At 40.0% G+C, this 23723-nt stretch overlaps 1 protein-coding gene across 1 annotated transcript; it reads left to right on the top strand.

Moving 5' to 3' along the window:
* Positions 1 to 3513: 3513 nt before the first annotated feature.
* FERMT1 (fermitin family member 1) lies at positions 3514 to 22853 on the top strand. Its single transcript, XM_009587193.1, has 14 exons — positions 3514 to 3762; positions 6582 to 6815; positions 8338 to 8484; positions 9074 to 9287; positions 10293 to 10395; positions 11991 to 12098; positions 13004 to 13135; positions 13283 to 13332; positions 15940 to 16064; positions 17392 to 17498; positions 18239 to 18460; positions 19155 to 19279; positions 21155 to 21296; positions 22572 to 22853. The coding sequence occupies exons 1-14, from the start codon at positions 3612 to 3614 to the stop codon at positions 22743 to 22745; spliced, it is 2034 nt and encodes a 677-aa protein (XP_009585488.1). The 5' UTR covers positions 3514 to 3611; the 3' UTR covers positions 22746 to 22853.
* The last annotated feature ends 870 nt before the right edge of the window (positions 22854 to 23723 follow it).

The following is a 23723-nucleotide window of genomic DNA, read 5'->3' on the forward strand; positions in this document are numbered from 1 at the left end:
CACCAGCAGCGGCAGCCTGGCACTTCCTCAAAGGCCGGCTCTGCCCTCGGAGCCGTGCAGGAGGGAGCACAGACTGGTGCCGTATTTACCCCTTACCTCCCGGCAGTTACCTTCCGAAAGATGCCAGGGCACTACCTGTCTTAGAAATACTCAGGGAAACATCATACTCTGGTTTTCCCCCCTTTACCTTAAAGTGGATCTTTTCCTGCTTTAGCACGACTAACATCCTCCTGTATTTCCACACAAAGTTTGAAATTCGGGGCTCTAAGGGCTAAAATTTGCGGAGAGCTTGATCTGTAGAGTAATTGCTGCTTTTTTATAGCTGTGTGTCTAAAATGCGCTGTAGAAATACTGACTAGAGTCAGCAGTAGCCTGAAGACATGTTTCTGGCCTTTTTGATCTCCCTGTGCCAGGCCATACAGCTGCAACCCACGTGGAGCCCAGGAATTGGGGCGCGTTCCCGGAGCAGATCCAGTCTTGACCTGAAGGTTTTAAGACATGGAGCATGCACAGCCTGCCCTTGCAGTTTGGGTTGCTTTGGTTTTTAATACACAATAGTTAGTTGTCTTTGTTGCTTAGCTTGCCACTTTTTTGAGACTGGGCTTTGCTTGTGCTGCGTTCTGTGATAGATTTACTAGTGTTGGTGTTTTCTTATCATCAAACTAAAACCTTCTGGTTTGAAGAGGAAGTGGGGAAGAGAGCAGTTTTAGGGAATGATGGAGTGCCAGGATTAGCTGCACTGAGGCCATGGTTTTCCAAGCCAGCGTGAATGAAAGAACGAGTTGCACCCACCCCTTGGGCTGCTCATTTTCACCCATGTCAGCACAAGCATTTGTATACCGAATTAGACTGGGAAGCTAAACCAAATTTAAAAGAAAAAAAAAAAATCCAGATCAGCTCCCAAATGTTTTTGCTGGCACAGAGGACAGATGAGACGGCTTCTCTTCAGTAACAATACTGGCTTATAGTGAACTGTAGTGTAGGCAAAAGTATAGTGCCCCTGCCAGATTTCATACCCATGCTCCTGAAACGAAAGCACGTCGTTCTCATGCTTAGGCCAGTTGTAGATTTATTTCTTTTTAATGCTGTTGTTGATGCTTAGGAGAGTGACTAGTGGCGTTCTGAATTTTCTAAAGCCAGGATTTTTATTTTGCAGTGAATACAGTGCAACGGTAACTGTTCTCTAGACTTTGTACTGCCCTTGTGCTGAAAGCCTCATCTGCCCGGGAGACCATCTCAGGAGCTGTCTCTTGGACACTGTGCCTTCAGGAGAGGCACAGCCCTTCCCCACCACCAGGTACCCCCTGGTCTAATGCATACCTAAGCTAGTACATCCATGTGGCACGCAGCACCACAAATTCAAAATCCCAGCTCTGTCCCTGAGGCGGGAAAGCCATAGTGTTTTCCAGCGTCCAACACCATGTCTTTATTTACCAAGGCAAAACAAACAAACTTTTTGGATAAGTATCAACCTTTGTTGGTTTAGTAATTGTTTGGTGAAAAGGTGTAGGCTGGCAATCCAAGAACATAATTAACAATAGCATTTCTTCCTCAGTGTAAATTAGCCTCTTGGAGTCCTACGATTATGAAGTTGCAGTTTTCTGAGTTAGGGCTGTCTGTAAGTCATCATGATTTTAGAATTTCAGGGCAGACTCCCAGGACTGTTCTAGTGAAACTCCTTGGTAAGGTGATTTTCTCCTATAAGGATGTTTGTGACCTGGACAGATTGTTTCGTTTATATTGTAATTCATTTGAGGGGGGTCAATCTCATCTTTAACAGATACACTTTCATTGCCTTTACCTTTGGAATCACTTTTCCTTATTAGTAGAATTTGTCATTACCACCACATTTCTATAATCCCTTTGATATCAAATTTTGTATCAGTCGGGTTAACACCCGGCGTGCCCTAGGCCCAAAGGAGTTCAAGGAACCAAGTCTACAACGTTACTATTCTGAGAACAGATTTTAAAAGAACTTCACCGAAACAGTTAGATGACTTTGATTTATGTTGTACTTCATAATGCAAATACTGCGTGATACGTAATTTGACAAAATATCAAAAGTCTTCCTGTTGAAATTCTTAAACCATAAGACATTAAGAAACATTAATAACAACTGAAAGTCTGGGGAAGGTTAAGCTGTAACAGACTGGCTGTTGAGTTGCAAGAGCCTCCTTGCACCTCTGGAAGGGAACTTCAGAATGAACATTGAACTGGGCTTTGCCCTGAATTAGTATCTTTTGGCACTAAAAACCTCTTCTATTATCTAATTGGTAACATAAAGCTTCGTTATTATAAATTCGGTGGATAGGTGAACTTAAATTTTCACCCTGTTTCTAGGCATGCTTTATTTAACCTTTAGCTTAATTTCATGTTAGTGTAACCTAAGCCAGTCTGGTCTTGTCCTGCAATCAGTCCTAGAAAAGGTCATTCCTTCTCTCACTCCTCACCTGTGACAACGGTTCTTGATTTTTCCGGCTTTGAGCTAACTTTTAGGCTAAGGGGTTTAACTTATTAAATACTTCTTTTTAAAAAGATCTGTTAATATTGTTACATCCCCTCTAGCCTTCTTTGTAAATAAATCCTAGTTATTTTTTATGTTAGAAGCAGTCTGTGTATGGCACCTTTAATAAAGTCTGTTTGTGACTTGGGTTCTCAGGTATTGCTGAAAGTCCGCAATAAATGGAAGTCATCCACTTTACTGCCTAAGCTTCAACTGCAAAGGCTTGTTTCTTAGGGTTCAGTTTAACAGGGCACGGAGTGCTAACCTGGTATCTTCTCTCACTAGTTAAATATCCCAAATCCTTCCTGCAGCATGACCTTATACCTACAAGCTCTTTCTTCAGTAATTAGCAGAACTCTACTGATGACAACCACAGCTTCTACTTTGAGCATCTTCTTTAGTTTGGCTTGGCGTGATTACTGTTTACCTGTCCTGGCAGGAGCCTGGTGGGATCTCAGATGATTTGCCCTGCTGAGACAGGATACATGCCTACATCTCTGTGCAAGCACACAATCAGCAGAAACTGGTGTTATGTGCTGGATATTGCTGGCAGAGAGCCATTAAAGTTATTTGTCTCCCCTCGCATCTACCCAAATAGGTAAAACTGCTCTCTGGTTTTGGTCCCATGGGACCAAGCTGGCAGAACTGCAAGTGTAAACTTTAATTTGCAGTGAAAATTACAGCTATATGTGTACAAGTCAACGAAATTCACTGGACAGATTGCCAAAACAGATCCCACCCACAACTGCAGGCTTTGTGGTGTCCAGACTGGCAGATTAGCATCGCATAGTGGGGAAACCCAGGTAACACTGGGCTATCTCTACCCAGCTGGAGACACCTGAGTTGGGGGGGGGGGGCGGAGCCGAAATCAGAATAAAAACAAAAAATCCCACATGCCTATCTTGCAAGAGTAATCACAAGAGCAGAGTCTAGTTCAGAGGTAACAAGATAACACGTCTGAAGTTCCAGCCAAGGCCACTGCAAAGTTTTGGCAGCACAGAGGCATTTTGAGACTGTGGAGAGATGCGTTTGTTTCAGAGAGTGGAGGAAAAATATCCTTTTTGCCTGTTTGTTTTGTTTTTGCAGAGCTTACATAGACCTTTCCAAAATGATTTCCTCAAGTGAATATGGGTCTCATTCCTGGGAGCTCTTGGTGACAGTTGATCATCAGCATGAAGAGGTACAAAAGGAATTTTTACTACGGGTCACAGGGGACCTTCATATTGGAGGAGTGATGCTGAAATTAGTAGAACAAATCAGTGAGTAAAGACCTGTTTAATTTACACAGTTTTATTAAAATAATACATGCAGCTTTCCTTCCACAAAAAGAGGCTTCTGCGCATTTTGAAATGGCACTGCCTCACTTACTTCTTTGTAACGGTACACCGAGCACGTAGGTGCTGCAGACTCAGGGTTTTTATGTGGCCAGAACCCCTCCCTGTCTGTGACTAAAGCCCCTATACTATCACAGTGCAAACAAAACTTTACTTTGTTTTTGTCTTCCAGTTAGACAAATATAGTTGGACTAGACTAACTATTCCGCTCCCTTTCCAGATAGACTTTATAGGTGGCTAGTTTGAGGGGCAATAAAGGTAGCTGATACCCTATTTATCCATCTGTAGCAGTCAAAGAGACAGGATTAGTTGTTACAAAGGCATTTCAGAAGTTAACTGTTTCCTGGGCTAAAGTAGCATTCTAGTCAAAATCTGAGCCACATTATCCATTGCATATATCCAGTAGGGAACAGCTGTGAAGAGCAGAGACTGGCCGAGTCAAAGCTACGAGATGAAAGGTGAAATACCCTATGTACAGTCACAGCAAGTCAGCGCTACAGGCAACAAGAGAATCTAGATTTCTTTAACTCAAAGCCATCAAATGGAGCTGCCTCCCAAAATAATTATCTGCACTCTGAGGCTGTAGAATGATAGATACAGACAAGGTAGTACGGTATTTGATTATTACATCAATGCCACAGGGTTTTCATATGCAACTCATTCTTCAAGTATTGTTCTTTTTCCTGGAATTCTTAAATCTAGAAGTCTTCAGTCACCAACTTCACACAGAAAGGAACCTGTCTGCTAGATTAGAATCGCAAGTGGGAACACCATGAGCTTTGCATTTCTATGAGTTGCTCTAGAAATACAAGATTTGTGGCAACAAAAAAAAAAAGTCAAAGAAACCTCCTTGAAACTTTAGTCTTTTTTACATAGCTTGACTTCAGACAAGCAAGAAGAGAAAAACTGAACTGTAACATAACCCTTCAGCAAAGTAGTGTCAAGAAATTTAAAATCGGCAACTTAATTTCAGAGTTCTTACTGCCGAATGAATGGTTTTGTTTTCAAACTTGGGTTTTGAAGGAAACAAAGGGGAGATGCACAAGATACCCTTTCCAAAAGGCTCCCATTCAATGGAAGGACATTTTTACATGAAAACCCATTGCGATGGAAAAGCTCTACTTGGAAATAGTGATTTTATCAGGGAATCCCTTTTCCAGCATTAACGCAGGTAACATATCTGTGATACATTTCTACCAACTTCTATGCATACTTAAACACACAATTCAGCCAGCAAACCAATGGTAGCTGGAGTTCTCACTGGGTCAGAAGACTAATTTTTCACAGTATTTTTATAACTAGTACTCAATTAGTGTGAAAAGCTTTCTGTGTTAAATAATATTTAAAGCCAATCTGTAATTAAGTGATTTGTGTCAGCAGCTCTCTTGAGACACAATTTTTTACCAAGAAACTCCAAAATAGGACAGGGCTCTACTGTGCTATAGACACGCTGAGGAATAGCCTCTACCTGATGGAGCTGGTGAGGAGGAATGAGAAATGACACAGACGACTGAAACAACTTGACCAAGATTACACAGAAACGCTACCTGCCGCGACACATCCTTGGCATCTGGGAAGTCATCTAATCTCGGAATTCCCCATGGAACTGAGAGCAGCAATGCTTTATCTCTTTACAGGCTGATCTAGTCAGGGTTTTGACACCTTTTGGGTCAGGATAGCTTACTGCTCAAGAGTAATCGGACAAAAGCCACTGTTCTCCCCCTCCAAAACTCTTAATGTAAATCATTAACAAAGTCTTCTATCTGTTCTTGAGTCAGGAAGCCTTACTTTATCTGTGTGTTTTCAAAGTACAAAATACACAAACATTTTTTATTTAAGCAAAACACAGGCAAGTCCATATTAGTGAAACAAGACAGTCATCTCTTGGCAGGCCTGTCTTCTCTGAGAAGTTTTTGTAGGCAACCCTTGTCAGTCCCTGGTCAGTCACACCAGCCTGCCCTCCTGCACAGACTAATGAAAGATTTAACTGTACCATATCGCATCATGCCCATTCTACCTCCCTTACAAGTTTCTGCATCCTGTGTGGTAGAGAAGGTCATCTTATTTGTTAGAGAGCTTGTTAACTCTTTCCTGATTGTCACAGGGCTTACTCCCAAAATAATCATTCTTTTCCTTGATTATTTAAAGAATGTTGCCACTGTAAAGTTGTCATAAGTGGGCTGCGCTCAGATGAGCATCCTTGTTAGTCTAACTGCACAGCCACAGAGGAGAGCTGAGACCAGCCCTTAGCTGTGTGTCACCAAGACTTCAAAGGACTCGTTGCTGGTTCTTAACACTATAGAGATGAGCTGCTTAGTGGTGCTTCCCCGGAGATTGTGGAAGAACTTGTGCCCATCTGGGTACACACAAGGTTTTGTGGGAGGATTTTCAGCTTGCACTATCAAGTTGCAAAGTGGGTACCCTTGTTATTAGTCTATAGCCCTGCACAATCCAAGCAGCATTGGACCACGTATAGCACCAGATTCAGGAGATGCACTTTCCCTGTGGATATCTGCAAGATTAAGGCAGTGCCACAGTCAGCACCTAGGTTAACTCTTCAGGGAAAACAAAGTTAGTTCCCAGTGACTGCCACAAGTATTCAGCAAATGGGATCTAGGTCTCAGGAACTGTAGTTGCTACTTTCATGTAAATAAATTCTCCTGTTTGCAGAGCACTGTTTCCAAACCAAGTTTTTTAGTATATTTGCTCCATAGTTTATTAATAACCATTTTGTATTTTCCTAGAAATATCACAAGATTGGTCAGACTATGCTCTTTGGTGGGAGCAAAAAAAATGTTGGCTTCTGAAAACCCACTGGACACTCGATAAATGTGGGGTGCAGGCAGATGCTAAGCTGTTCTTTACTACTCAGCACAAAATGCTGCGGCTTCGCTTGCCAAACATGAAGACTGTGAGACTGAAAGTCAGCTTCTCTTCTGTGGTATTCAAAGCTGTCAGTGACATCTGCAAAATTCTCAGTAAGTAAAGCTAAATCCCCTCTGGCAGCTAAGTTGGAGCATTTTATTAGGTGACTTTGTTTTAATGTGAAGTCCTTACTCACAAAACTGTTCAGCTCAAGGAGAAATTTGATTGACTCGACCCAAGATCAAAAGACAGATTTTTTGGTTTTCAGTATCAGCATGTCAGTGGTTCTCAGTCTTTGTGATAACTGATGCAAACAGTGCAAGAAATGTGTCCCATGAGCTGCAGGAGTACTGGATAGTCAAAGTCCTCTTGATGGTTTTGTAGGGATCCTTGTCCTCCTTGAGCCAGGAGTCAGTCCTGCTTATTCTATGCCATTGACTAAGAGCTCGAGCTTATCAATCTCCTCCACCAGCTTTCACCACAGACAATTTTACTGGTGTCAACTGATTTATCACCTACTTTCACTAGCATTAATGATATTCAATGTGGCCTATTGGTTATATGTATTTACTTCAGAAGGAACATGTTTTAAACATTCAAAACTTCTATATGCCCAAACCTCTTCAGGTCAGGGCATACCCAACTACCCCACACAAGCCCATGAATGTATTGCAGCACTGAGTCCCCGTGTCTCTGCTCTTTCCAGTAATGGAGCACCTCCAAGCAGAGATCAGGTTTTGGAGCATGTGCCTGTGATCCACAGGGATAAGTTGAGTCTGCAAACAGTCTTCAGAATCCCTTAGTTTCAGGGATTCTTTAATTTAGATCTTCAAAGCTTAGGCCAATAACACATTCATCCTCAGAAGGGATTTACCACCTCATATTGACCACAATATAGCTTTCAATTTCATCTTCTAATACTGGATTGTGAAAGGGATAGTATGTCTTTATTACATTTAACAGCTCTGATAAAATGATGCCATAACTGTTCAACTGACATTTGGCCCAATTAAATATTTCTACCCACATTTTTCTTCCAGATTGAGTCAGTACAGGAACCCTGTAATTTTTCTCATGGGTGAATACTGTCAAAAATGTCTTTGCTTACCCCAGGATAAAAGTGTTTTTCAGAAACAAAGTGTCAGCTTTGCAACTGACAATACATGTCTGAATCAGTAGTGCATTAGGGAATAGCATATAGCCAAGACAGAATCTTGTATGTGAAATATAAAATTCGTAAGTGAATAATAGAAGGCATGAACTTCAAATACAGTGGTTCCATTTCTGTTCCTGCTTATCCATAAGTCAGACATTTCATTGAGGTTATTATGCTCAAAGGTGACTGCAGAGCCATTAGGGAGAAAGTTTTTCCCTGGTGTTCTAAAATGCAGTTACGCTTGCTACAAAAGCAGGCTTAAATCCTGTCAAAACTCACTCTCACAGCTCAAAGTCTTTGGCCTTGTTATTGAATTACTGGATTTTCCGCGGCTACTGCTTTCAATCTGCTAAAAATAAAATTCAGATTGCAACATGGAGCTTCCCCAAATGGTATTACCAGCCATGGGCTTTTTTTGGATCTAAGCTGCTAAGTTTCAAATGTTTCATCTTGCTTCACTTCCCAAATTGCCATTGTAGATATCAGACGGTCAGAAGAACTCTCTTTGTTGAAGCAATCAGAAGATGCACTCAAAAAGAAAAAGAAAAAAGACAAGAACAGCAAAGAACCAGTTACAGAAGATATTTTAAACCTGTGCAACTCTCCAGTGAGTTCTGGATTGTCAGGTAATGAAAAACCAATATGATTTTGTTCTTCTGACTGAAAGTCAAAAAGAGGAAGAAATCCTTTGCTACACAATTAAAACCAGGGAGACCAGTTTAATGTAGGATGGTGTCAGAGAGACACAGTTGGCTTGAAATTAGTGGCTTCAAGAACTTACTGAAATCTCCAGCATATCAATATTTTTCGGTTGTTTTTAAATGTTTTCCTTTCCATTGGTATGAGAAAGGCTATACCAGAAAACAGGTGATCAGCTGTGGCCCTGCACACAGGATGTGCTGCTACTCTTTGAAAATGTGAGACCACTCTTAAAATATTCAACAATTTTGGCAACCTCCAAGGCAAAGGAGAAATGAAGGCTTGAAAGTATGTGTTTCCTATCTCCAACACAACTGAGATATCTCACAGAACAAGGAAGAGCACTTCTGTCCCTGAGGTCACTTCACCTGTGAAAGGACAAGGCCTGCTGTAAACAGCAGAGATAGGAGACTGTCTTGAAAGAAAAGGGTTAGTCTTTTATGATGGGAAGTGGTAGACTACCTAAGACTCAAGGCAGTTTTCCCTGGAATAATACATTACTCTCTTAACTTGCAGGAAGTCCAGGTTTATATAGTAAAACCATGACACCCATTTATGATCCCATCAGTGGGACACCAGCTTCTTCTACAATTACTTGGTTCAGTGACAGTCCCTTGACTGAGCAGAACTGCAGCATCCTCGCCTTCAGTCATCCCAACTGTTCTCCAGAAACACTAGCAGAGATGTACCAGCCTCGGACTTTAGCTGACAAAGCCAAGCTCAATGCAGGGTAAGATGCCTCTCTTTCAGATCTTTGTTAGCTGGCTTAACAAGGGTAGCATTAATCCAGCTTTTTAAGTGTAAAGCAGAATTTGGAAACAAACCCCTGATACGTGGCTATATTGATACTTAAAAACATGCTTTGATCTACGTTTTGTTTCAGAAATACTTACTCTTTTTAATCTTTTTTCCTTATTCAACATTCTTGGTTAGGCAATTTTGTTTTAAAGTGATGAATGATGTAATTGTGCAGGCTCTGGACTAAATTCTGTTGTTAGATGAAGGCAAATCCAGTTTAGTCCTGTGGGTACAGCTAAAGGAGAGTTTGGATAGCAAACTCTAAAGGCTTTAAATGGACAGTGGAAATACACGTGGATAAATTCAGTAAAGCTCTAACGCATTACAAAAAGGTGACCTACTGAGTTATGCACAAGCAAACATTGCTTATTGTACACCACAGAAGAATACAGAGCCCTAAGGGGTTTAGTGGTGCAAGTGTTTGAGGGGATTGTCTCTCTAGCATTAAAATATGGATTGTCATTTTTAGATCTGTGGAGCGTTTAACAGTGACTTTGATACTTTCATTGGATTTCACTGGAGAACGGAAGTAGCTAGAATTCTAAAACAGCAAATACTGAAATGAAAAGTGAGAGTTCTAAATATTACAGGCAGACTTTTGCCCTGGCTTAAATGAACATCCCACTTCTGGAGATCAAGAAGAAGGAATCTTATTGGCATAGGTCACCCCACAGCTAGTTACTGCTCAGTTTCTGGCATGTACTCCTGACGTTTTGCATAGTGCTGGAGAAAAAAATAGGAAGATTTTAGGTATTGTGTTTATACAATGAAAGTTGGAAATCCATGTGATTCACCTTCTCGAGTTACATGGATTTTCCCCAGACTTGCAGGAATTAGAGCTGTTTGTTCCCTCTTTTGTTTCACAAGTACATTGGAGCTCTGCGGGTGTGATAGATTTTCCTGTACCGATGAATCTGTGGATTGTTTTCTTCCACAGCTGGCTAGATTCATCTCGATCACTTATGGAACAAGGCATTCTGGAGGACGATCAACTTCTTTTACGCTTTAAATATTACACTTTCTTTGATTTGAATCCAAAAGTAAGAGCTTTGTTTTTATTGCTATTCATTGTTTGCCTGCTTTCATGTCAAGGAGCTATAGCACAAGGATACTGAATTTTAGCTAGGATTTGTTACAGGCCCTTCCGAGATCAAATTCAACTTCTTCCCCGCAGCTAAGGCTGCACTTTTCCCCTCTGGACACTGAATCACCGTTCCTCACCTGAAATAAGATCTTAAGTATAAAGATGAGATCTGAAGAGCACCAGAAACAGTATCCAGATTTCCAGAGGGGCTGGTTTACTTTCTGCCTCTTTTAATAAGAAAAATTAAGGGGAAAACTAAACCAACAGTATCCTAAATGATGTAAAGGTATAACCCCTATTTTTGAAAATGGACTTAAAAATGACATACATGTTCCATTGCCCTTCACTGAATATTCAGCTTTTCTAGGGTGAAGCCCTCAGAAGCACTCAGGCACTTAAATTTGTTTCAATGTAACTGGGTGATTAAATACCTTTGGAAAGTTCAGCAAAAGTGTTTAAGTCCCATTTGAAAACAAGAACTTAGTCTTCAAAAATCACTTCAATGTTTTTCTCAATTTGCCTCTCATTTGCCTTTATTTCCACTAAAAGTCAGTCACGGTGGTTGTGTTAAGCCAGTGTTTTTAAGGCTTGGGTGATAAATTTAGTGAAATTAAAGCATGATCATTGACCAGTGTAAATCAACAAGAGTTCAAATGTGAATTTTAGAGGATTTGGCCTTCACATTGTTATTTTCTGTAAATTCTGTAAAACTCTTTCATTTCAGGCATCTCAGATAAACAGAAAGGCACTTTCTAGTTCAGGTGGCATGTTTTTGGGTGAAATGCCATCCCCACTAAAATTCAAGTACGTGTTTCAATGTCAGCAGCCCAAACATTTCCCTTCTTTGCCCCAGCCAGCCATGGAGCCATAAGATGAAATAACGCAAAACAGCTTCAGGCAACTTAATAGCTCACCACTATTGAGACAGGTCACGCTCCAAGGTTTACCCTCCCATCACCTACCTTTCACCAGCTCTAGGGCTTGAATATTTCTGAGAGTCACTTCAGCTTATTAACCAAGTAGATAATAAGAAACAATCACTATCCAAAAAAATGGAGAGTGAGTTAAAGCAGTTCACAGCAAGATCTGACAAATGTCAAACTAGTGCAAAGATAGAGCCAGAACCGAAAAAGCTGAGAGCAGAAGAGGGGAAGTAAGGAATAAGAGTTTCTGTCTTCTGGCAGTAGCAAGCTGTTGAATGTCACATTCATATCAGCTGTGTCACGTTATTTTCACTCTCATAGCGTGGTTTCACATGTTGGTTAAGCCAATCCAAGGCCTACTACCACAAAAGAGGATGTCTTAATCTCCCCTTCTGCTTCAGCCAAGGACTCCTGATTAATTTTCTGTTGGATCAGCAAGCCACTGTGACCCTACTCACAATCACACGAGCCAGTACAAGAGAAGGATGGGAACATACAGCAGGGCAGAGGTGGGGGGAGGAAGGAAATAACCTTTATGGCTTCAGCCCGATGTTAGGTGAGCTGCAGCTGACCGTGAATCTGTATCTTGATGGTCATTAATGACCAATGTTGTTCTTTTTTGCTACAGTATGATGCAGTGCGAATAAACCAAATATATGAACAAGCCCGTTGGGCCATCCTGTTAGAAGAAATCGACTGCACAGAGGAAGAAATGCTGATCTTTGCTGCACTACAGGCATGTACTTGATCCAAGTTGCAAAACCTGTTTCCTCAGGAGGCAGGCACAAGCTAGGACAAGACTAGGATAGAGCCCAGGCCAAAAGCTCTGTTTGGATTGGGGGTCTGCTATTTGAGTGAGAAACAATAAGCAGCATCCATCAGCTAAACCAACTAAATTCAGTAGCAGCACACCATTATTCAAACTGACACATACAATTATGGAACCATTTACCAAAATTATCTAAAGCAAACCATACCCAGGATGTAACTTTGATACCGGTCTATTCTGAAGGAGATTACTATGAAGTGTTGCTTCCCATACCAGCTACCACCCTTTCACATATTCTTCCTGAAAATTTCTCTAATACATCAATATATACATTCACAACAGACCAAAAAAAAGCTATAGTATAATGTGAAGGTAGGGACGCTATGGAGTACATAGAAATTTAACATGATTTAGCGTGACTTAGTCCCTGACTGTAGGTAATAAGGCACAAATGTTTATTAATAATAAATTCCTTCCTTTTAAATGTAAACAGAGCTGCCAAAAAATTCACGGCCTGCCACTGTGGAACACCACAGAACCTTGCTGCCAAGTTTCCACCTGGTATGGATGGCACTTACCGCTGACAGTGCTAAGGATGGAAATGTTAGCATTAAGTCAGCCTCACAGAACAGGATGATTATACAGTGAAGGAATACAAACACTGGCAATTAAATAGGAAACTGTTATCAATAATTGCACTGGAGATCACAGTGGACATACCTGTTTCCTTGTGAAACACCTCATAGTTGCGTGCGGCAGAACTGTACGTAGTTGTCTAAGAGCTAGAAGACCAAATGGCCTATTTTCATATGCTGTGATTGTGTGTTGCTAATTGATATATTGCCTATTTGATATTTGATGTTTTATTTTAGTATCATGTAAGCAAGTTATCATTATCATCAGAGGCACAAGACTTCACCTGTGAATCAGAAGTAGATGAAGTGGAAGCTGCACTTTCTAATCTGGAAGTGACACTGGAAGGTGGAAACGCAAGTAACATTTTGGTATGTCCTTTCCGATCCCAGAATTGCTTTCACTATGCCAAATGCATTGACTCTGATGAGCCCACACAGTTCCTGATTTTTTTAACAGAGTTAATAGACAATTACAAAGTGCATTGTACTAAAATTATTCCTAATTATTCCTGATAGGAGGACATCACAGACATCCCGAAACTTGCTGATAATCTCAGGCTAGTTAGGTGAGTTATTAAAACTAATAATAAAACATACAAAACAAAAAGCTTAACCATACAAGAGATCTCTTGAGTTCTTCATTCTCATCTAACGGTAGATCCTAAGGTTATAAATCAACAAATACACCAGATAGGTCTAACTAGCCTAATATCATCCTCTTCAAATCTTTCTCTTACTGCTTCTGAGCAAGATTCTCAGCCAATCTTTCTAGCTTTTGGGGTGCTGGGGTAGCTATACTTACACTTATTAAAAAAACAGGCTCTTTATATTTCCTGGTGCTCATCAATCGTCATCTCTAAACAAGAGAGTCTACAATTTTGTTTTCAATCACATTTTGCTGGTTTTTGCCAATGAAAAACTAGAAAAAACTTTCAGCTGTCCCTGAGAAAAATTTCTGACAGCAACCCTGGGGGTTTTGGTTTTTTTTAAACAAAAGAAAGAAGAAAATTACCCCTTTCTAACCAAGCATGGAGTCTGTTTCTAATATCAAAATGAGTTTCAAGTTGGAGTAGCAGTATGGTAAACCAGATCAGTAATACCTCACCTAAATAAGTAAACTGAGGAAAGTACAATTCTGTGATCCCACTATAATATCTTGATTTATGGGTTATTTAAATGACTGCAGTGACCTCAAGTCTGTGATGTCTTTTATCACAAAACAGTCTTCATGTTTTAGAAAGATAAAGATTTCTGTTGCACAAATATTTATCATTCATTCTGTTGACAAATCATATTTGTAGTCAGCGAACTGAAAATTGCACTTGAAAACCGCTAACTGTTGTTAACTGTTAAGAATTGTTAATTATTAATTCCCAATCAAGAAATTTTATTTGACATTCAGATTACTAAAGTGGTTTAAGATGAAAGGGAATTTAAGCCTTTTAAGTTCTGTCAGTTACTCGCCTCTAACAATGCGTTGTTTATTTTTCCCCAGCAGTAGAGCCGTTTGCTTTTAAAAGCATTCAGCGGTTATTTTTCATCATGAAAAGTTTCCTATATACATGATAAATCGCTTACTAAGACATTGTAGAAACTAGGTAAGGTGTAAAACATTTCTTTAAAGGAACAACAGCATTTTGTTACTATAATTATTTGCTTAACAGTAAACGTAAATGCAAAGCTCTGCATGTCATACTGCTGGGTCTATTCATATAGTGAACTGTTATTCAAATTTATTCACAGTATGCACCACACTAGCACACTAGTAAATACTACTTTCAGGTGGGTGACAATATGGTGGAGAATTACAATATTTTTTTCAAAACCACCACCAACAAAAAGCTTTCAAAAAAGTTTTCAGCAACTTTTTTTAGATAGAAAAATAATTTTGTTTGTCTAAAAAAATTATAGTCTCTTATTTTTGAAGAATGTCACTTTATTGGAAAAGCCAAAATATTTGGCAGTTTTGAAAATCCACATTATTTTTTTAATTTAAGCATAAAAATCGCCATTTTCTAGAAAAGATTCTAAACTAGGATTTCTAGAAGGGCTCTGGAGAAGGCAAGAGTGGATATAACAAATCACTGTTTTCCAGCTAGCTGTATACGCTTTGTACCATTATCTTAGATTTAAAGGGAAGTACTAAATAGACAGTGGAATTTTTTTTTTTCTTTTTTCTTCTTTTTAACTTCATTGTTGACCTTTGTAGCTAGTTGTGAAGTATTTCTCTACTAAAATAGTACTAATATCTCTGGTTTTCTCTCCTGAAATATTCTGAACCTGGGATTTTATTCCCCAATCCCCACCCCATGGCTTTGTTAGTGTATTCTTAGTAGAATTAATTACGATTTTTATCTCTTACTGAAGAGAAGTGGGGCGGGCACAATGATTATGTTTGACCATTAGTATCTATCAGTTAATTCTCAATTCCAAAGTAGATATTTTTAAATTTACTCTATGAAAGAAATCAGTTTGCATTAGCAAAGTATTGAAATGAAGTAAAATAATTAAAATGAAGATTATATCCATCTATATACATGTGTGAGGAGCTGGAATAACACTGCCCTAGTGGAAGATGGTTTAAACTATTACGTTTTCTTGGAGTGCTACAGAACCTCTGTAAACTTAGTGAAGGAATAGAATTTTGTTGTGTTAGATACTATACAGATAAAGCCAAAAAGATGGTCTCTACTCCCTTACAATTTAATGAATACAAGTTAGTTTTATGGGTGCAAATCTTCCAGATAAGGAGCTATGAAAAACTGAAGCGAATTCTAGTGCATGTGAACAAACTAGTGGGTTACATTAGCGTTACTGAGTTCATGTACAAAACAGAATTAGTCTTTGTTAGAAGGGAATGGCTTTGATTAGGAATGGAAGAAAAAAGAAAATAAGAAAAACCACATAGAAGAGAAAGAAAAAAACCCAAGAGAAATCATAGATGGGATTCATCTAGAATCTGGGGTAAAAACCACATCCATACCCGGGATAACTTGGGTGCGGTGTTGGTTCCAGGCATTTGCCACCCCCCTCATTGACACAAGTATGTGTAGCCCTGCTGAAGCCGTGTGTATGACCTCAAAGCAATGTGAGATCCACAGTAATATTTGTGAGTGACTTAGCAATTCATACATTTCAATATAAACAAATGTGATTTCTTTCTTTTCTTTTAGACCCAGGAAGCTGTCACTCAAAGCTATCAAGCCATATTGGTTTGTCTTTAAAGACACTTCAGTATCTTATTTTAAAAACAAGGAATCTGCACAGGGAGAACCTATTGAGAAACTAAACCTAAAAGGTAGGAATTTTCTTTTCCTTTCTTTCCTTTTTCTGTTGCGTTCGTGAACTGAATACATCAAGGAATCCCTGTGAGACTCAGGAAGGCAAGCACAGTAGCATTTAGTCTTGGAACTTTTTCAGTTACTGACACTCCTAAGCAGGCAGACCGCATCTGCAGAAGAGGCCTAAACAAAAAGGATTCAATAGCTTAGCGCAAACCGAGATTATCTAGACCTGGCTTGTAAAATGTCACGTACTGCTGAATTCACCGAAAGATGAGTCAGCTAGAGAATGTGATCTGTGTGACACTTTTATTTCCAAATATTTTTACTCTGTGTTAAATGGTAGCACTCACCTCTGTCCTTGGCAAATGCACACTTGTAGCAGAGGATTATCGATGATGTAGTGGACAAGAATGCCACAGGTTGCACCTATATACTGCTGTGCAGGGACAGCTCCAAGACCTTCTCTGGGCTTTGTTTGTTTCATGCATGGGGATTTCCATAGCTACAACCAGCTTTAGGTACTTCTGGAGGAGAACTCCAGGTGTACACACAGCAAACACCAGCACCATATATAGCCTCCATCTACTCCTGCAGGGACATCATTTGTTCAGCATCAGGGAACCAGTGATGCCCAGGATTCATCCTAGAAGAAACCTTTGAAATAGAAAGAAGATTGACCCTTATGAACAAATGGCTCTGCACACCAATCTGCATATCCTCAGTAGGTCAGATAAATGTATGGTAAAACTAGCCAGGGTGACTGGAACCTCACGAAGTAGCCCACAGCCTTGGTGTCCCTTGACACAAAGGGGAACTGTAGGCATCCTCGACTCCAGCTGAATCCAGAAGGCCTGTAATAGCACCATCAACATGAAATACCAGGTCCCCAGAGTTCTCTGGGATCCCCAAACTGGACAGCCCTGTTGTAGATGTCACTTACATCCCATTGTCAGTACTAAGTTGCTTCTGAAAATAAATATAGTCCAGGCTTTCAAGACAATTAGGCTAAATTTTCCAAAAGTGCCCATCTCATCAGCTCCCCTCTTTTTTAAGTGTTGAGCATTTCCTAAGATCAGGCTGAAGTTTTGAGAGCACTTGCATCTTTTCTCTTCCACATTGACTACCATGCTCTTTGAGCTCAGAGCATTCATCACCCTGGCAAGATAGACTAGGCAGTGAACTAGAACAGAAAGCTAGAACAGGCCTAATCTTTGAAAATCTTGGTCCTTAATCTCCAAGAAAAACAACCATTAAGTATTGTTCTTCAGTATTAATCAGTACTTAAAGTTAGTGATGTAGTAATTAAATAAATTCATTTCTTTCTGACTCTCTGTGATCTAGGATGTGAAGTTGTACCAGATGTAAATGTTGCAGCGAAGAAGTTTGGAATCAAATTACTAATTCCTGTTGCTGATGGCATGAATGAAGTATATTTAAGATGCGAAAACGTGAGTAATAAGACAAGGGAAAGTTTGTATTCCAGATTTATTGGCAGATTGTCTAGAAGACCCATTGTCCTGTTCTAGAATTTGTGTAGAAAAAATAAGGATCCTGCAGAGAGTTTATTATCTACAGGTTTAGTAAAACTTAAGAATGATCTGGTGGTCTAACAAATACTTTATGGTTGAGGGGACAAAAGGACGGTAATTCTATGTTTATCATCAGTTTCCAAGTAAAGCTGCTGGAAAGAAGAAAAGAACATTCTATCAAAAAAGTAAAAAGAAATTACAATATTTTGCTTCTGTGTTTTCAGAGTACTGAGGCTTGGGTTTTGCTCTCTTCTTTTTTCTTTATTAGAACTCTCTTCATTCAGATGAGGGTAGTGTGATAAGGATCTTACATTTGTTTTCAATTTCAGTTTATTTCATTTGTATTGCAATGTATCAATCCAAATTGTGTAAAAATGTCCATTAGGTGGAAAATAGTCATGCAATAAAATTTCCAAGAGAATCTATTCCAAACTACTGGATTTCTTTGAAAATTTAAAACTTAACTATCCTGCAAAGGCAGTCCTGTAGATGGAACTAGCCCAATCAGGGAAGAAAAACAGTACTATGGTAACTACACATCCACGCAAATTAAGCTGAATAACTCCAGAGTGGTTTTATTACACAGTAAAGATGCGTGAGCAGTAGCCATCTTCATAAATGGTTTGTCCAAAAATATCAAACAATTGTCTTTGTTGCAGGAGAATCAATATGCTCGGTGGATGGCAGCTTGCGTTTTAGCCTCAAAAGGCAAAACAATGGCTGATAGCTCTTATCATCCTGAGGTCCACAAGATCCTTTCATTTCTAAAGATGAAGAACTGGACCATGTCTCCCCAGGCTGTCTCTGATCCAGAAAGCATAGATATGAAACCAGAATGCTTCGTCTCACTACGTTATACTAAAAAATACAAGTCCAAGCAGGTATCCTGAGCATGGCTTGATGGTTGGGGATGGGGGGGTTCCAATGATTGCTTAGGGGTGAAGCTGGATCAAAGCAGCATTTGGAAACCATACAGTAGAATCATCTTGCAATACTCATTTGTCCCTTTGATATTTAGCAAGAGGCCTTTTCTTTAAAATGAACACACGGACAGGTCTCTTGGCACTTCTTCCAAGTACTCCTCCTGCATTCACACAGCCTCCTAAGTCACTCGTCATGTTCTCCTCCTGATAACGCTGTCCCTGAAAGTCTCTTCAGAGTAAGAAAGGAAGGTTTTTAAGGACAGGAAGTTACTGTCTACATCTTAAATAGCAGTGTCTTCGTGTCCTCGCCTGGGTGCCTCTCCTTCCTCTCCACCTAATTCCTTGTCCAGTGCTTTTGCTGTCCTCCATTCTGAGGACACAGTCTCCAGAGCAGCGTGCTGGAGCTGACCCGTGCAGCACAAATCCAGACACTGAGGCCTTTCTGCACTGTTCTGCCCTTGTAGCTCAGGATCTGTCCCCAGCTGCTCTCTGCAGTACATCTGCATGAATGGTGACGACTAAGTGTCTGAACACGGCATCAGACTAAGTGTCTGAACACGGCATCAGAGCTAATGATGTTTGATTTAGTGAAAGCAAGGGTATTTTTGTTCTCCAGTCAACTGAAACCTTTCTCTCTTCCTGTGTTTCCCAGTTGGCTGCTCGTATTCTGGAAGCCCACCAAAATGTATCCCAGATGTCCCTAGTGGAGGCCAAGCTGCGTTTTATTCAAGCATGGCAGTCCCTCCCCGAGTTTGGCTTATCCTACTACATTGTAAGGTAATCACACTGTTATAGCCATGTCAAGCTGCCATAATGTGTTCACGGTCAGTGATTTGCAGGAAGTTCTTGACTCCCTGTTCTGGAAACATTCTCTATTTTTTCCCCCCACAGACCTTTTTTAATTCTAGTAACTTCCATGCTGCTGGTTTTTTCTATAGCAGTAGCACTCAGTAGCTCCATTCCTGGAGTGAGACTCTCCATTATGTCTGCCTTCATACAGACCTGCCAGCTTTTGCCTGAAGTAACATATCACTAGGATTAAACCCTTACTGACATAAACTCACTAAAAATGCATGTCTTGTTGGTGTTCTCAGGTTTGCAATATATTTGTTCGCTCCACCTCTTGCTCATTGGAATATGATAAAATGTTAATTTCTTTGGCATTTCATTAAGAAAACGGCAAAAGATCCCTTCTTTACATTAATCTGGAAGAGCAGTCAGCACAAGCAAGGTCCTGTTGTGTTCACAGCAGTTTCCCTGGACACTTACCTTAAATATGCCAGGGTTCTGACCTGCATTCTTTTCTCTTGACAAAGCACCAAAAAACTGAAAAGTACTGACACAACCATACTTGGAGGCACCTTCCCTAATTTGTGCTTAACACCTCTTCCAGGGCCACTTAGGAATCATCTGCGGTATAAATTGAACCAGCTGGGAACCATTCTCTGGCACAGAGGCCAGCTGGCATAGAACAGCCCACATCTGTACTATTAAACCTTCTGACTTCCCAAAACCCGGTAGCCTCATGTGAACTACTAGATCACGCTGGTCCCTGGATGTTCCAGCTTTACCGTTGTTCCAGCCATACCTGGGAGTCATTTGAGAGAGCGCTGCTTGCTTGCAGCCAGAATTCTGCCTGGGACTCTTCTAGCAACTGAACAGAACACAAGTTCAGTGCCTGGGAATGTTCCCTGTCACTATGGAATTTACTAACATAGATATAGATGTTTTGCCCCATCTGTCAGCACTCATTGTGTTAAACAAACAAACAAACCCAACACCTAAACTGCATTTTGTAGCATGAGCAAAACACCTTGTGGTGAATTTCTACAAACTGATAGGCAGTATCTCAGTGGGGGCGTTAAGTAAGGCACAAATTGTGGTCCAGGTCACATTCTTTCAAAAAAAAAATCTCAGAAGGTTCAGAAACAGGATCAAAAATATTGAAAATATTAACAGCAGACAGATGAGATTTCTTCCAGCTTTCAGCATGAAAGTAAAGGAAGGTAGTTTCTTTACCAGAGTAACCTTTTCCTAGCTATTCCTATTATATGCTTATATAATTTAGGTGAATATAACTAGAAGAACATGTTTCAACATTAGTGAAATGAAGCAAGAAGGTTCAGAAACAGGATCAAAAATATTGAAAATATTAACAGCAGACAGATGAGATTTCTTCCAGCTTTCAGCATGAAAGTAAAGGAAGGTAGTTTCTTTACCAGAGTAACCTTTTCCTAGCTATTCCTATTATATGCTTATATAATTTAGGTGAATATAACTAGAAGAACATGTTTCAACATTAGTGAAATGAAGCAAGGAAAATTATTGTTGACACTTTTCCAGAAAAAGTACAACCAAATTCATACATTTTGGCAGAACAGTATTTTTTAGCAGAAGCAATGAATTGGAAAGATTTCAGCTAGATCTATCTGCCTGATTATTTTCCATCTTATACCATGGTTCACTAGCCTACATTTTTGCTTTTTACAAATACTGTTCTAAAGAAGGGTCCAAGCTCTCCTCAATCCCAGCTGTTGTCACTTTTCCCACATTTTTTTGCATTTTCAGAAGAGGGCAGGTGAAATGTTTCTCTAGACAGAAATCACAGCAAACCAGATCTTCTCAGAGGCTTTGTTGGGGTTTTTTTTTCAGGTTTAAAGGAAGCAAAAAGGATGATGTGCTTGGGGTGTCCTATAACAGGCTGATACGAATAGATATAGCCACAGGAGATCCTATCACAACATGGAGGTTTTCCAACATGAAGCAGTGGAATGTGAACTGGGAAATACGCCAGGTAAAACTGGAACAGCTCTCTGCATTCAGTCATTACACTTCAGACACTGGAGGATGCTTTCAGAAAATCTTTTTAAACCTCAGAGTGAAAAGATTTTGAATGTGTTGTGACACGTTATGAAATAATCTGTCTAAAATTTTTCTTAATGGAGTCTGTAGTCAAAATTCAGAAAGTAAAAGATCTCCAGTTTAAAAGGTTCTTACCAAGCTTATTCTTTATAAGTTGCCCTTGATTTTGATGGGGTGAAATACGGAGACTCAAAGGTAAATTCCAACCCATTATGTTTACTGCTCTGTCAGTAAAAATCTCATTTTCACTCTCTGTATAGTCTAGCTCATGCATCATCCTCTAAACTGTGGTGATTCAGTCTCTGTTACAGGCTGAGGATACAGGAACCCAGCTTGTCTTTCAAATCCCAAACTGAGATTGCAAGGCCAGGGTGCAAGCTCCTCTGTGGCAGTATGCGGTCCTGAGAAAGAAGCTCTGTCGTGTGATTTATACCGGGGTGCTCCTGACCCTGAGGAAGGCTGCTCAGGGGGGCCAGCTGTTGCCCAGCAGTCCACTGGCGAGTTTGGGTTTGAAAGCTTGAAGCCAGCTTTGTAAATTGTAGATTTCTGGGGTAGAATTAGTGTGACCTGATGTAAATTCAAGCAGCCTGGAAACTCTTCCTGCTTATACGGTTTTCCGCATCCATCTGTAAGAGCCAGGAGAGATCAGATACAATCCCTAGTACTCTCCTGCAGTACTCCCTGTGCCAGAGCCTGTAACGCTGGGTAAAACCGTTGGGTTTGCTTCAGATATCTCTCAAAAAAGGCAGAATCCACAGTTAGCGACTAACCTCAGTTTGCTGGATTTTAGAACTGACAGTAGTTGGAAATCAAAATCTGGACCCCAAAGGCAGATTTAAGGTCAGCACATAACAATGGACAGTATTAAACATTATTGGTTAAGTGTACAAAGAGTCAGGAGTACCATTCAAATTCACTTTATACACCATTAGAAAAACTAGTTAGTTAAAAACATGTTTTTGTTGCCTGCCTAAACAAGCAACAAGATTTTGACCACAAGAGGGCCCCACCATAGCAGAAAATTAAGAAACAAGCATCCAGACACTCTGACATCCTGCAGATCCAGAAATGTTTACAGCTCTTGGTTAGCAGAGACAGGTACTGCTTTATCACAGTATTTGTGGTCCAGCTCTGCTCTCACCCTTGCTTTTTTTTCCCAGATGCAGCTTATCTCTGTGCCTGATTTTGCCGTATGTATTTTCTTTAGGTTGCAATCGAGTTTGATCAGAATGTATCTATCGCTTTCACGTGTCTGAGCGCAGACTGCAAAATCATCCATGAGTATATCGGGGGCTACATCTTCTTGTCAACCCGCTCCAAAGACCAGAATGAAACACTGGACGAAGATCTGTTCCATAAATTAACTGGAGGTCAGGAATGAGGTGAAGTAAACTCTCTTCCCTCTGCCTGCTTCTCCCCACAGCTAAGACGACCAGAGATGAAACAAAAATCTCTCTGGTTGTTAATTGCTGGCTAATAAATAATGTACATGTCAATCCATCTTGTAATATGACTGGACTATTTACAGTTTTTATTAAATATTGAAGCCAAAGTCACTGGATGCAGTATGGCAACTCCATCATCAACACTAGGAAAATTAAATCATCTTTGTTTTCCTTTTGTACAGCTAGAAATTTTTAAATAAACAGTGTCTAGCCACTGGGCATTTTTGAATCTAATATTTTCAATTACAATGATCTGTTTAAGCATCCAGAACAAGTAACTTGAGGATACTGTACAGCAAATTTTCTTCTCTGTTACAGCCATGCAACTCTCGCTGTTAAACTGGCCATTGTTAAAAAGGCCAGCATTTAGCAGAACTAAAGCTGAAAAAATACGTATTTTAAAGCTGCATTACTTGTCTAACACTTGCACTGGGAACAGAAAACCTTCCATCAATGTTCCAAAGTCCTGCAGACTGAGCTATCACAACCCAAGTGGTGATTACACAATTGTTCAAAAATGTAGCACCTCTGTCTACCTTCATCCACTTAAGTAGTTCCCTTGAAGTCAGAGAAGCTACCAGACACCTAAAACAAAGCATTAATCTTGGCAAAACTGGATTCAAAACGTTGATCTTTTGAGGAACTTTGTTAATTTCCAGGTTGAAAAAAATGCTTTAGGTACGATTTTAAATTATATTTGCTTGTTAAAAAGGCCTCTGAGTGTAGGCCTTTCTATTTTCTGTCCCTCTTACTCTGTTCCACTGTGACATCTAACCCTAAACTAAACTTGTTCATAAGTTGAGTAAGGAGCTGAAATGCCTGTAGAAATGATCTTACTCATGTATGTAATGCAGAATACAAAGAGATTACTCAGTGATACTGTGCCTGAGGAACCAGATCTGTTGCAGCCAGCT

The sequence above is a fragment of the Fulmarus glacialis genome, unplaced genomic scaffold (genome assembly GCF_000690835.1).
Source record: "Fulmarus glacialis isolate BGI_N327 unplaced genomic scaffold, ASM69083v1 scaffold33911, whole genome shotgun sequence".
Taxonomy (NCBI): domain Eukaryota; kingdom Metazoa; phylum Chordata; class Aves; order Procellariiformes; family Procellariidae; genus Fulmarus; species Fulmarus glacialis.

Coding starts and splice junctions, on each gene's coding strand:
- FERMT1 (XM_009587193.1), top strand. CDS start 3,612: ATGATTTCCTCAAGTGAATATGGGTCTCATTCCTGGGAGCTCTTGGTG. Junction 12,099..13,003: donor TGATCTTTGCTGCACTACAG/GCATGTACTTGA, acceptor GTTTTATTTTAG/TATCATGTAAGCAAGTTATC. Junction 18,461..19,154: donor AAAAATACAAGTCCAAGCAG/GTATCCTGAGCA, acceptor TGTGTTTCCCAG/TTGGCTGCTCGTATTCTGGA.